At 27.7% G+C, this 12,166-nt stretch overlaps 1 protein-coding gene across 1 annotated transcript in view; it reads left to right on the top strand.

Annotated features, from left to right (window-relative positions):
* The first annotated feature begins 5,498 nt into the window (after window positions 1-5,498).
* LOC136071869 (zinc metalloproteinase nas-13-like) overlaps window positions 5,499-12,166 on the top strand; it is a 28,395-nt gene continuing 21,727 nt past the window's right edge. The window contains exons 1-2 of the mRNA XM_065797413.1: window positions 5,499-5,641; window positions 8,861-8,989. Of these exons, the coding sequence (XP_065653485.1) occupies window positions 5,566-5,641; window positions 8,861-8,989 (205 nt within the window). The 5' untranslated portion in view covers window positions 5,499-5,565. The remainder of the gene's footprint in view (window positions 5,642-8,860; window positions 8,990-12,166) is intronic.

Here is a 12,166-nt window from a genome sequence, read left to right as displayed (position 1 = left end):
CAAATAATTCCATTTAAACACTCATTCATATTTTGGCTTTGGACATGGAGGCATTATTCTAGCGAGAGTCTTAACTTAATTCCTGAAAATACATTTTTTTTTCAGTAATGCCAAGTGCATAAAGAATACTTGAAAACAAATTGAGATGGAATTGCATAAGAAATAAATTGTAATAGAGGTGTTATAATTTCATAACATGGTTGCTAAGGGCGTTGATAAGAGTAAAAATCTATACCAACATTGAGATAAATTGAAATAAGCTCGATTTCCCCTTTTTTTTTTTACAATTTTGATGACAAATTAAGATTCTGTGATAAATTTTGATAAATGCAATTATAATAAAAAAAAAATGAAATTTTTAAGATATTCCCCTTTTTTAATTGTACAGAAGTACCTTGAGATTATAGTTTACACAATACCTGAAAGTGACCTGAAGCAAAATAAATCCAGCTACTTCAGCTTTTTTTTTCTTTTTTCTTTAGGAAATAACTTTTTTTTTTTTTTTTTTTTTTGATGATTGAAATACGCTAGCTGAAAATGTTTTCAAAATTTAATAAATCTGATGACAAAAGATACTTTGAAAATCATATTATCCCGTTATTATAATTTTTAAAAAAAAAACCAAATAACAATGAAATCATATTAGCCATCCATAACTGATCGTTTTAGAAAAATAGGACTAATTTTCAAACCGTTTGCAATCTTTTCCGCTAAATTATCGGCGACGCAAATTTGTTCAATGTTTGCTTTATTATTTCAAAACTTCAAATAAAAATTTTTTAAAACATTGTTTAATAAAACACAAACAAAAGACAAGTAAAAACTATATATAACTTTCTTAAAAGTAAAAATTCACATTACACAATATAAAAAAAACTATTACAATTATTATTGGTATTTTCAATAAAATTTTTTCAAAATAGCTGGGGTAAAAAATGACAGTTAACAAACTAATAACAAACAAACTAATATACGTCTAAAAATATACTGTCATTAATGACGTCAGTGGGTAAAAATAAATATTTAATTTTAGATAGATACTGTAACAGTATTATCAAAGACCTATAGTCAGGGCCGACAGGACGGTTTACACAGTGTGTTTGTGAGAGAGGAATGGGAGTGGGGCATGAGGTGTAGTTATAGTATATGGTATCGTCTGCAAATTATGCAATCCTACAGGAGTGCGCAGGTTATCGCAGAAAAAATACTTTGAAAGCAGAAAAAATACTTTCACTGCTTTGCAGATTTTGCTTTTTTTCTATTATATATAAAACCAATTGGATCGAAAGCAATAACAATTATTTATGTTGTCAGCTAAAACTTTTGTTGAGTCATAGAATTGTGTTCATAGATTATGTTCAAATATTAAAAGTGTTTTTAATTTGCAAGTATAATGACTCGGACATTTCGAACTAAAGGTCTATATCTGAGCTTTCTGCATTTTTAAACGTGAACAAAAATTTTGAACGTGAGATTTTTATTAAAATCTTTTTTAATTTTTGTTTTTATTCAAAACTTTTTAAATTTCAGAAATACTATTCATTATTTACTTAAGTTCTTCACTTTTACTTCACTGTCTTGAAACAGAGATGTGTTCAAGACAGTAAAGTTAAAGTGAAGAACTTAACTAAAACCAAGATACTTGGGCTCAAAACCAAGGTTAATATTTAAGACTTCAAGAGTAATACCAAGACATCAAGTCAACCAAAGACTCATGCCAAGACTTTGGAAGTTTTTCACGAGATCAAGATCAAGACTTAGATTCTTAGAAGTTCAACGCAATAGGATTCATGCTCAAAAATATATGTATACTATTAGGCCTTTAGCTGATGTATCTTTTTTACCATTTATACACATACTCCATAATAACACGTAACTACACATGCATAAATAATCATTGTATAGCAAACTGTTGCAGTCTACAATACAAAATTTTATAATAAGAGAAAACTAACCGGTTTCTTTTATTGTTATAAACAAAATGTAACCAATAAGAAACGAGACAAGATCATCACATTGTAAAACTAAGAATAGCCCACATATAGCAGACATGCAGGTTGTTTTTTTTACAACATTAGCCACATACACATGCAAGATTAAAACAGATAACTATTCATCACTTGATTTCATAACTTGATTAAAAAGTTAATCTTAGTATTCACAATTTATTAATAATTACTAAACTATCCATTGTGTTGATATTTTTTGTTAGGATCAAGAAAGTACAACATAATAAAGATTCAAGACCGAGACCAAGACCAATACTCCAGGCTTTTAAGACCAAGACCAAAACCAAGACTTTAAGATCAAGACAAAAACAGTTAAATATGAGTCTCAAGACGTCTTGAGACCAAGAATTAAGTCTTAAGACCTACATCTTTGATCTGAACACACTTTATTAAATTAGTCAACCAAATAACTGATAGCTTTGATAAAAACAAATTTACTTCAAGAATTTTTTTTTAAAAGCAATTGATTATTAAATTCTTCTAGAAAAGTTGGAGAATTATAAGGTCTTTAATGAAGACTGCTATTTAATTGAAATTAGTTTACTATTAAAAAAACAATATATGTTAAATAAATTATTAAATTTGAAATACACTCTGTTAGCAGTACATCAAAGATCAATCCTTGGTCCACTTGGTCCATGAATATTTTTTACTTAAACAAATGACTAAGATTATGTATTAGTAATGAGGCATGCTTGTCAATTACGCATAAAATGAAGCATGCTTATCAATTAGACATAAAATGAAGCATGGTTGTCAATTACACATAAAATAAAGCATGCTTATCAATCAGACATAAAATGAAGCAAGCTTATCAATTAGACATAAAACGATGTATGCTTGTCAATTACACATAAAATGAAGCATGCTTATCAATTAGACATAAAATGAAGCATGCTTGTCAATTACACATAAAATGAAGCATGCTTATCAATTACACATAAAATGAAGCATGCTTGTCAATTACACATAAAATGAAGCATGCTTATCAATTAGACATAAAATGAAGCATGCTTGTCAATTACACATAAAATGAAGCATGCTTATCAATTACACATAAAATGAAGCATGCTTGTCAATTACACATAAAATGAAGCATGCTTATCAATTAGACATAAATTGAAGCATGCTTATCAATTAGGCATAAAATGAAGCATGCTTATCAATTAGACATAAAATGAAACATGGTTGTCAATTACACATAAAATGAAGCATGGTTGTCAATTACACATAAAATGAAGCATGCTTATCAATTAGACATAAAATGAAGCATGCTTGTTAATTACACATAAAATGAAGCATGCTTATCAATTAGACATAAAATGAAGCGTGGTTGTCAATTCGACATATAGTTATCTATCGAGTAAGAAAATCCTCTTCAAAACAGTTTTTTTAGGGTAGAGCGGGGCTTGTAAAGAAATTTTGCAAAATATAATTTATATAACTTTTTATATAACTTTTTCATTTTTAGAAAGGTAAAATAACCTGCTGAAAATCTTAACAATTAAAGTTTTAAGAAAAAAACTTGTATTTTATTAGTTTAATACAAACTCCAATTTAAAAATTACTAATTAAAAAAAAATGTATACAATGTACAACAAAACTCTTTCTTATCAAAGTTGTTTCTTTGTTTTTGATTGTTCAGTTTTATTTTTTTCAAAGCTGCTCAACTTACCTCTACTAGACAGGGTAACAGGTTAGTTAGGTTTTAAAGAGAACTGTAAGACTTAGGAAAGATAATTATAATTGACAGTCCAATAAATTGGACTTTGAATTTCAACACTAAAGTGATGGCAGATAATAATTTAAGGAAGAGTTATTAATTTAAGGAAAAAGTTGACTTTAAATACTTTTTTATAAAAATGCGCACAAAATTAGTAAACAGGAAAAAAGTAACCACTATTCACTTATTTTTGTTTTGATTTTATTCATTTTATGATAAGATAAAAATCTTAAGATATGAATCTTTTTTATTCATATTTTATTTATTTAACATTTCTAATATCTTTATTAATACGATTTTATTGTAAAAGTTATATATTAAACGGCAAAAAGATAGACTAAAAAAAAAGATAACCCATTAATTATTTATGCAAAAAGTATTAATGTAAATATTATAAGGAAATAATAGATTTAAAAAATGAAATCATTTATCTAAAAGAAAACTAGCAATAATAACGGCTGCAATTCGAACTTTCATCCTTTAGATGTTGTCCCCAGCTTGCTTTTATGCTCAAAAACGGTTTTCCCATATTTAAAAAAAAGTTATGCTTTTTAAGTATTTTCAGTAAAACCCTAAATAAACTAATATGTTATTTTTTGCAGCCATACTTTTACAATAATTGAAATAAAATTTTTGCAAAAATCACTACCTCACTACGATGGCTCAAAACATGCTTATGTTAAAACAAATAGCAAAGTAAACCTTTGTAATTTCTTTTTTTTTTGAATGCTATGTAATCTAATATAAAATATATGTATATAAACTTTTGGGGCGTTTTTCTGCATAAAAATTTGACTTGGGTTAATTATTTTCCAGATTAAACTAAAATATAATTTAATTGCGTAAAGAAATTTAAATTGATTATAACTTTAATAACCCGAGGTCAGTAAGACCCATTTATTATGATTTGTTTCATTATTGCTGAAAATACTTAAACAACAATAGTTTTCTAAGACATCGCTAAGTATTTTTTTAAGTTTGTGAAAATTATTTCAGTAAATAAAAAGCGAGTATCAAAATTTGTTTGCATCTTAAAATTAGATATTTATTAATTGTAAATACTTTTTAACTAATAAAAAAATAAAATAAAAATAAATTATACGGACAAGAAAAAAAAAATCTTAGACCTGAAATAAAATTACAAACGTAGCTAATTCTAATAATTACTTATGTATAAGGTAAGTATGGGTATTAAGGCCCACCTAAAAAAATGAAAATGTAAAGAAACGCTGATTTTTTTTTGCTGCCAGTGATAAAACCAGATAACTCTAATATTTTAATGTCGAAAAAAAGTTTCACAATTTATTTTTCCCTAAGTTTGGATTAGTGGGCCTTATTACCCGCCGGGCCTTAATACCCACACTTACCTTATATTTAGTATAATATTACTAACTCAATATAATATTACTTATGCTAAATCTACTTTTTAAATGTTTTTAAAAAGTATTAGATTGGCTCTAAAAATAAAAAATAAAAAACGCAACTTAAGTATGCATACCTTTGCAAATAAAGTTTTAAATGTGCGTTTTTAACTTTAATCAAAATCAAACTTTTGTATACTCAGCAAATATAGTTTATAATATTCATTTAAAAAAATGTCCTAACAAGCAAACCAACCTAAAGACTCCTTTTTCCCAAACACACCACTGTAATTGTAAAATAATAATATTGAATTAAGTTTTTTACAAATACCTAAATTTATTCATTTTTTTCGATATATTGTTTATTTAGCTAGTAATATATTTAAACAACTGCTTTTTAGTTAAAGAAAATGATTATTACCTATTAGACCCATTTTATCAAGAACGTTTTATCATCAAGGCTGAACTTAAAATGATATCGTTTTTCAGCATTGTACTCATTTGCTGTACAAGTTATGCAGAATCTCATTGGGTTCCAGAAATGGAAAGTAATATATAAAGATTTATATTGTATATATATATATATATATATATATATAATAAAAGTAAATAAAAATTATTATTATTGTTATAATATGAGTTATTATTATTGTTATATTATTATTGTTAATTTTGTTAACCATTGGTTTTTTGTTAATTAAAAATAGTAACAAGTTATTTTAAATAAGTACCATTATAAATACAGTTACAAATATGACGATTTAAAATACCTGAATAAAGTGTATATAAAAAAACGGTATTTACAAATGTGATAAAGTAAACTAGGGTAGGAGTAAACGGTTTAGCTTCAAATTCTATTACTTATTTGAATAAATTATGGATTTTTTTGCTTTGTTTTATAGATAATTTTTTACATTTTATAAATATATAAATTTTTGAGAAAAAATATTTTGAAGATTTTCTAAAAAAATCTATTTTTATAAAGAAAAAAAAACGTTTACTTTTAATAACAATTGATTAAGATATGAAGAAAATCAAGCTAAATTAATTAAAAGTAGTATTAAAAATAATCTTATTAGAAGTTAAGTTTACAAAAAGTTATTTTAATCAAATGTACGAAAAAAACTATTAATTAAATAAATTTGAGTTGTTTTAGGGTCAGAAGCAGGTCCGCCGCATTTTTCATGCTACGAAACTCTTTTCCTATTTTGTATTTTTGGGTAAACACGATTGACAAACCCAAAACTTGAAACTAAATGCTTCACATTGGTACCACATGTTGCTTTGAGTTAGCAATGCTTCTTCCCAAACTCTGCGACACTTTTTGCATCTTTTGATGCCTTTGTCTCGGTTTTTTTGAATGTTGCGAGCTAAGTTTTATCTGAAGCATCACAGCAGTCAATCTTGCGTTTCTTTAACTGGTTTGACTTTTTGGCCTCATTGTCTTGCTTTAGTTTCTCGAGCACCTCAGATATACTTAAACACTGGCCTTCAACTCTCGGTATGTTGACTCTTTTGGGTTTTTTTGTGTGTCAACACGGTGGTGCTGTAAATATTTCAAATTGCCTTCGAGTCTTTCTGTGAAGTGTTGCATATTTGATACCTTTGAGCAGGAGTCACTGGTATTGTTATTAAATTTTAAAGTTGGGGACTAATTGGAGTTTGATGATGACTAGTGTTTGATGATGATATAGGCTAGGACGAAGATGATGAAGCAAACACGTTTGAGGATAATGAAGCAGGCTCAGATGAAGATGATGGTATGGCAGATAATATAACAGGCTGAGTTGGTACTTGAAATGTTTAAGAAAATTGTAATTTTGATTAATCAACTTTGCTAATATCAACTGTAAACAAACCATTGTTTTGAAATCCAGCGATTATTTGTGTTCATGTAAATGCGTCACAGGAACTAAAAGGTTTTGCTTGTAGTTGAATGAAACTTTCTTTTGTTAAGTTGTTAAAATTTGTATGTAAATATCTCAAATTCTGAAAGCCAAACTCGTTTGACGTAATATACACCTACGTTTATACACCTTATACTTAACTGACGTAATATACACCTACGTTTAACGATTAAAGTATGTGGGACGAATAAGCCGGTAAACATATCAACCTATTGGGAATGCAAATGCGAGCTACATCGTAAGTAGCATGTGTGACGTGTCCGTCCAAGACTAAAATGTGAATACTTATATTTGAAAAAACTATTTGATTAAATAATTGATTGATTAAACTTCTCATTTTAAATAGACCAAACTTATCATCTCGAACTAATTTGATTGCTAAAATAAATATTTAGTGAGTCGTTAAATAAATAATTTCTCTTTCATCCAACTCAACTTGGATATTGTAAATACGTTGTTTTGTGGTCCCCCTAAACACAAGTCTTTGTACAGACGTGATATTGATTTGTAAACTATGAATGGTGGCTGATTGGTACCGGTAGTGTTGACACAATTACCTACTGTGTAATTAATTTTTTCTTTTTTACCGACCACTTCTAAAGGGCGTTTAACACCAAGCCTGCAAATTGTATGCTGTTTACCTTGATCGTCTGAAAATCCAATTTCGTCAAAATTCCTTAAATCGTACGAAGTGTAATTGTTGATATTTGTTCCAATAAATTGTTTTTGAAGTGTATTGAAACAAATTTTTATTTTGTCGTCGGTACAAGAAGAAGCTCTGAGAGACGAAATATTACCGGCTACTCTGGCGCCTAATTTATGACTCCATCGTTTTGTGAAACTTTAATACCATTCTATTCCTGGTATACTGCTTGGTAGAAAAAGGTGACTTTGATTTGTAAAAACCAAATAACCCTCAACTATTACGATAAAATCTCCAAACATTCTGCCGAATCCCGAAATCGGCGAAACTGGTAAGTACTAAAACAACAACAAATTCAAACGCGGTACTTAGCACGGTAGTTATACCTCTATCATGTGATTGGACTTTGTTGTGCACACGCTTGTGAAGAGTTGCCTTTGGTATAATGTATGCCTCGCTTTTTTTGATTTATTCTACTGCAAGTCGCAATTGCTCTTCAGTGTTAGTTGTTTGCGTTTTACGAAAGTAAGTACGAGTCATTTTTAGATAGTAGAGGCTATCATATTTATTTACAATTTAATTGATTAATAATCATTAATTAACTTTGTCGCGCTCACCTTAATGCATAAGTGTTAGCAATTAGCATGTTTACTCTTCACCAAAAAATATTTATCTTGGTTTTTCGCTTATAACTTTTTTCCTGAACAAGCAAACTCAATTTTGAAAAGAGAACCTTGATCGTCATAAAATATTCTACAAAACAGACTTTTTAGTTTAGCAAAATTTAGTTTTAGTTTTTGAAGTTATGAAGTTGTTAATATTGAAGAAAAGTTTTTTTTACTAAGATGAAAATTTTAAAGTTTGCATATGCAAAAGTAAATTTTTTAAAACAATTCTTACACTTTTAGATAGAGCACAAAATTCTTTACAGTGCAATTCGTCCAAAATTTTAAAAACTTTACGAAATGTCTCGTATTTCTAAAGATTTTTTTGTTTTAGCTTTCAATAAATGCAAAAGAAGCAAAATTGCTGAACTGATCACTTTTTTTTTCGTTTACTCTTACCCCAGTTTGCTCTATAAATAATAAAAATAGGTCTGTTTAATAAAACCTCATTTGTTTAACAAAACTTTATTTGTTTAACTGTATATATACATACAACCCTACAGTATGAAATCATTTAAACAAATAAAGTGAATGCATTTTTTTTTTTTACAGACAAAGATCTTTTTGAAGGAGACATGCGATTAGATCCTGATGAAAGAAAAGCAGTAAATAACGGCTACGGAAGTATTATAGGAGGCCGTTGGCCAAACAATATAGTGCCATACGATCTGAGTAGATTAAGTAATAATTTATATTTGTTTTGAATACATACTTACATACATATGCACAAATATACATTTGTACATACATACATTTGTACATATATACATTTGTACATACATAAACACATACATACATACATACATATATACATACATACATACATACATACATACATACATACATACATACATACATACATACATACATACATACATACATACATACATACATACATACATACATACATACATACATACATACATACATACATACATACATACATACATACATACATACATACATGCATATATGCATGTATAGATACATACCTTTCAACATCAAGTTTTAGTGATTATGCTTTGATGCGCTTTTTTTCTCTTAAATTCGTAAACTTAATAACGGAAGACTTAGTTTTAAAAGTTTATGTATAGTTTAACTTTCAACTTTGGGGTCGTCCACAAATAACGTCACGCAGTTTTTGGCCATTTCAGACATCCCTTCACCCCCCCTCCCACGTTACAACATTGTAACACTTAAGTAACAAGTTCCGTATGAGTCGTCTCAAAACCACTAACTCCTTTTCCCCTCCTTCTTAAGTGTGATGTTATTTATGTACTACCCCTTTGAAAATACATCATTTTAAGAGACAAAGTTAAAGAATCTTTGAATGCTTTTTACTTTAATAAATATTTTGCGTAGATACTTCCTCACTTACAGTTCAATACTAATTATGGACTGTTCCATAATTAGTATTAGTTCCGATTTCCTAAAATAAAATAGATTTTAGTGTTTTGTAATTTTGTAATTTGTCTTTGCGATAAAAAACGATAGTAAAAACCGTAAAAACGTCTCAGTAAAGTTACAGTAAAAGCGACATCATTAAAGCATTCTTTGAAGTAACCATAGGATAAACCTCATTCTTTGATGTAACTATTTTAAAAATCTTTGAAGTTTATAAAGAAGTAACCATTACAGCAACAATTTTAAAAGTATTTCGAGCTCTTATTAATGATATGTTGCAATTACAATTGTAAATGCAAATTAAATTGCTACGATATGTCTTCAATTAAAAAATTTTTATGAAAAGTATCTCTTAGGGATCGTCCATAAATTACGCAACGCAAAATATATTTAAAAAACAAAAGTAGGAGATATTAAGCTCTTTTACACGACGATTTTTATTAAACTTAATAAACTATTTAAATTTTTAATTTAAATCAAGACTCTGCGAGGGAAAACTTTTGATCTTCTTTCTGTTGTTTATTGTGAAAGTTTGTGTTACGTAGTTAATGGACAATCCCTTAGTGTTCAAAAATTATGACCATAAAAAGCTTGAACCCCCCCCCCTTCCCTCTTATTTTAAGGGGCTAAAAATTTGACACGACCATAACTTTTGAACACAGAAAAAAGATTTTTATTTTTATGTTCATTTGATATAAAAGTCAATTCACAACAATTAAATAAACAGATAGAATATACATATGCATGACAACTTGTAAATACTTGCTACTTGCTGAGTAAAAGATATAATACTATTTGATGATATAATAATAAAAAGATTTCTTCATTAAATTATATTATATTAAATATATTAAATTATATTGTAACGCTAGAGATATTAACTTTTTTTATAGTGATTTTAGATTGGTTAATTTAACTTTAAACAATTATAATAATTTCAAACATCAAAACAATTTATCGCTTTCCTAGGAAGAGAAAAAAATAATTGGTTTAGCTTCAAGTTCAGTTTTTTGAAGAAAAAATACGTTAGGTTTTTTTTTATATAATAAAAAATTTCTTACGCTAGCGTATATTAGCCGACTCGAATTTTTAACAGTGAGAAAATTAATTTTTGATTGAAAACATATTTTTCCATAAGAGTTTTTTTTACAATAGAAAATCTCGTTTCATTTATAAAAAATATGCAAAAAAAAAATGTTTCACCAAATAATTACTTTTTAAAATAAATTTTTGAGAAGCTATATTTTACTAAATTTCTACATTTTCCATCTTATGTTGGTCACCATTTAAATTCAATGAGAAAAAAATTCACTTGCAAAAGCACAATCTGCACAAAATGTTTTTCAAGATTAAAGTTTCTGCTTCAGATCTTGCATTGTTTTCTTTTGATTTGCCAGAGAGTTAAATTTGTTGCAGGAATTTTTTGATTGCATATTCTAATTAAATTAATAAATAGTTTTATTTAAAACCAATAAAATCTAATTTTAATTAGAATTTGTATTATTATTTGATAATTATTGAACAACCTAGTTTCGGAAGTAAACAAATATATATATATATATATATATATATATATATATATATATATATATATATATATATATATATATATATATATATATATATATATATATATATATATATATATGTATATATATATGTATATACTTTTTAACACTTTCACTTCCAACAAGGCTTCAAGCAACCATTATTAGAGTTAGAAGTTACTGGAAGAGAAAAGATAAAGTATAAGAAGCAAGATAACGATTAACAGACAACTTAAAATGTTGCAAATTATATGAATCAGGAAAACAAGACGAAGGAAGCGAGTTTCAAAGAACTGATATTTTAGGAAAAAAATAAGACGAAAAAGAATTTTTGGAGCACTTTGCAACAATCACGGTAAAAGGATGAAGTTTAATTGAATGACGAGTAACTCAAGAATGAATTTTAGTTAATGGTACAATAGATGCTAGTTCTTTAGAGAAGTGCCCATTAGAGCTGTGTGAGATTAGGTTTTTTATCTTCGATCGAGTTCGATCAAGATTACAAAAAGTTCGATCGAGTTCGAGTTCGAGATTATTAAAAAAACTAGTAAAAGTGTACATTCAATTCATTTAAAAATGTCATCAACAACAAACCATACTTATCCTAAAGCTAAAAGTCTACAAATTTTTATGAAGAAAGGTAAATTCTTCTACATGCTCTGATAGAAGACTGCAACGTTTAACGGAAAAGATATTCTCAGATGTTGAGTTCAGACGCTCAGAATTGACACTGGTAGCTGGGATTGCCAGAAGTGATTGAGAAAGCTTAGCAAGACAAGAAAATCGACTTTTATTTTGCCTCCACCATGTCTGTGGACAACCATTGCGCCCAATCGCCATATCTTTCAAGTATGTCTTCACATCATCATCAAGCGCACTCGTACTTGACACATCAACATCAGCAACA

Source organism: Hydra vulgaris, chromosome 05 (assembly GCF_038396675.1).
Source record: "Hydra vulgaris chromosome 05, alternate assembly HydraT2T_AEP".
Classification (NCBI taxonomy): Eukaryota; Metazoa; Cnidaria; class Hydrozoa; order Anthoathecata; family Hydridae; genus Hydra; species Hydra vulgaris.
Note: the sequence above shows the minus strand (reverse complement) of the source record. Positions and strands in the feature narration are given on the sequence as shown.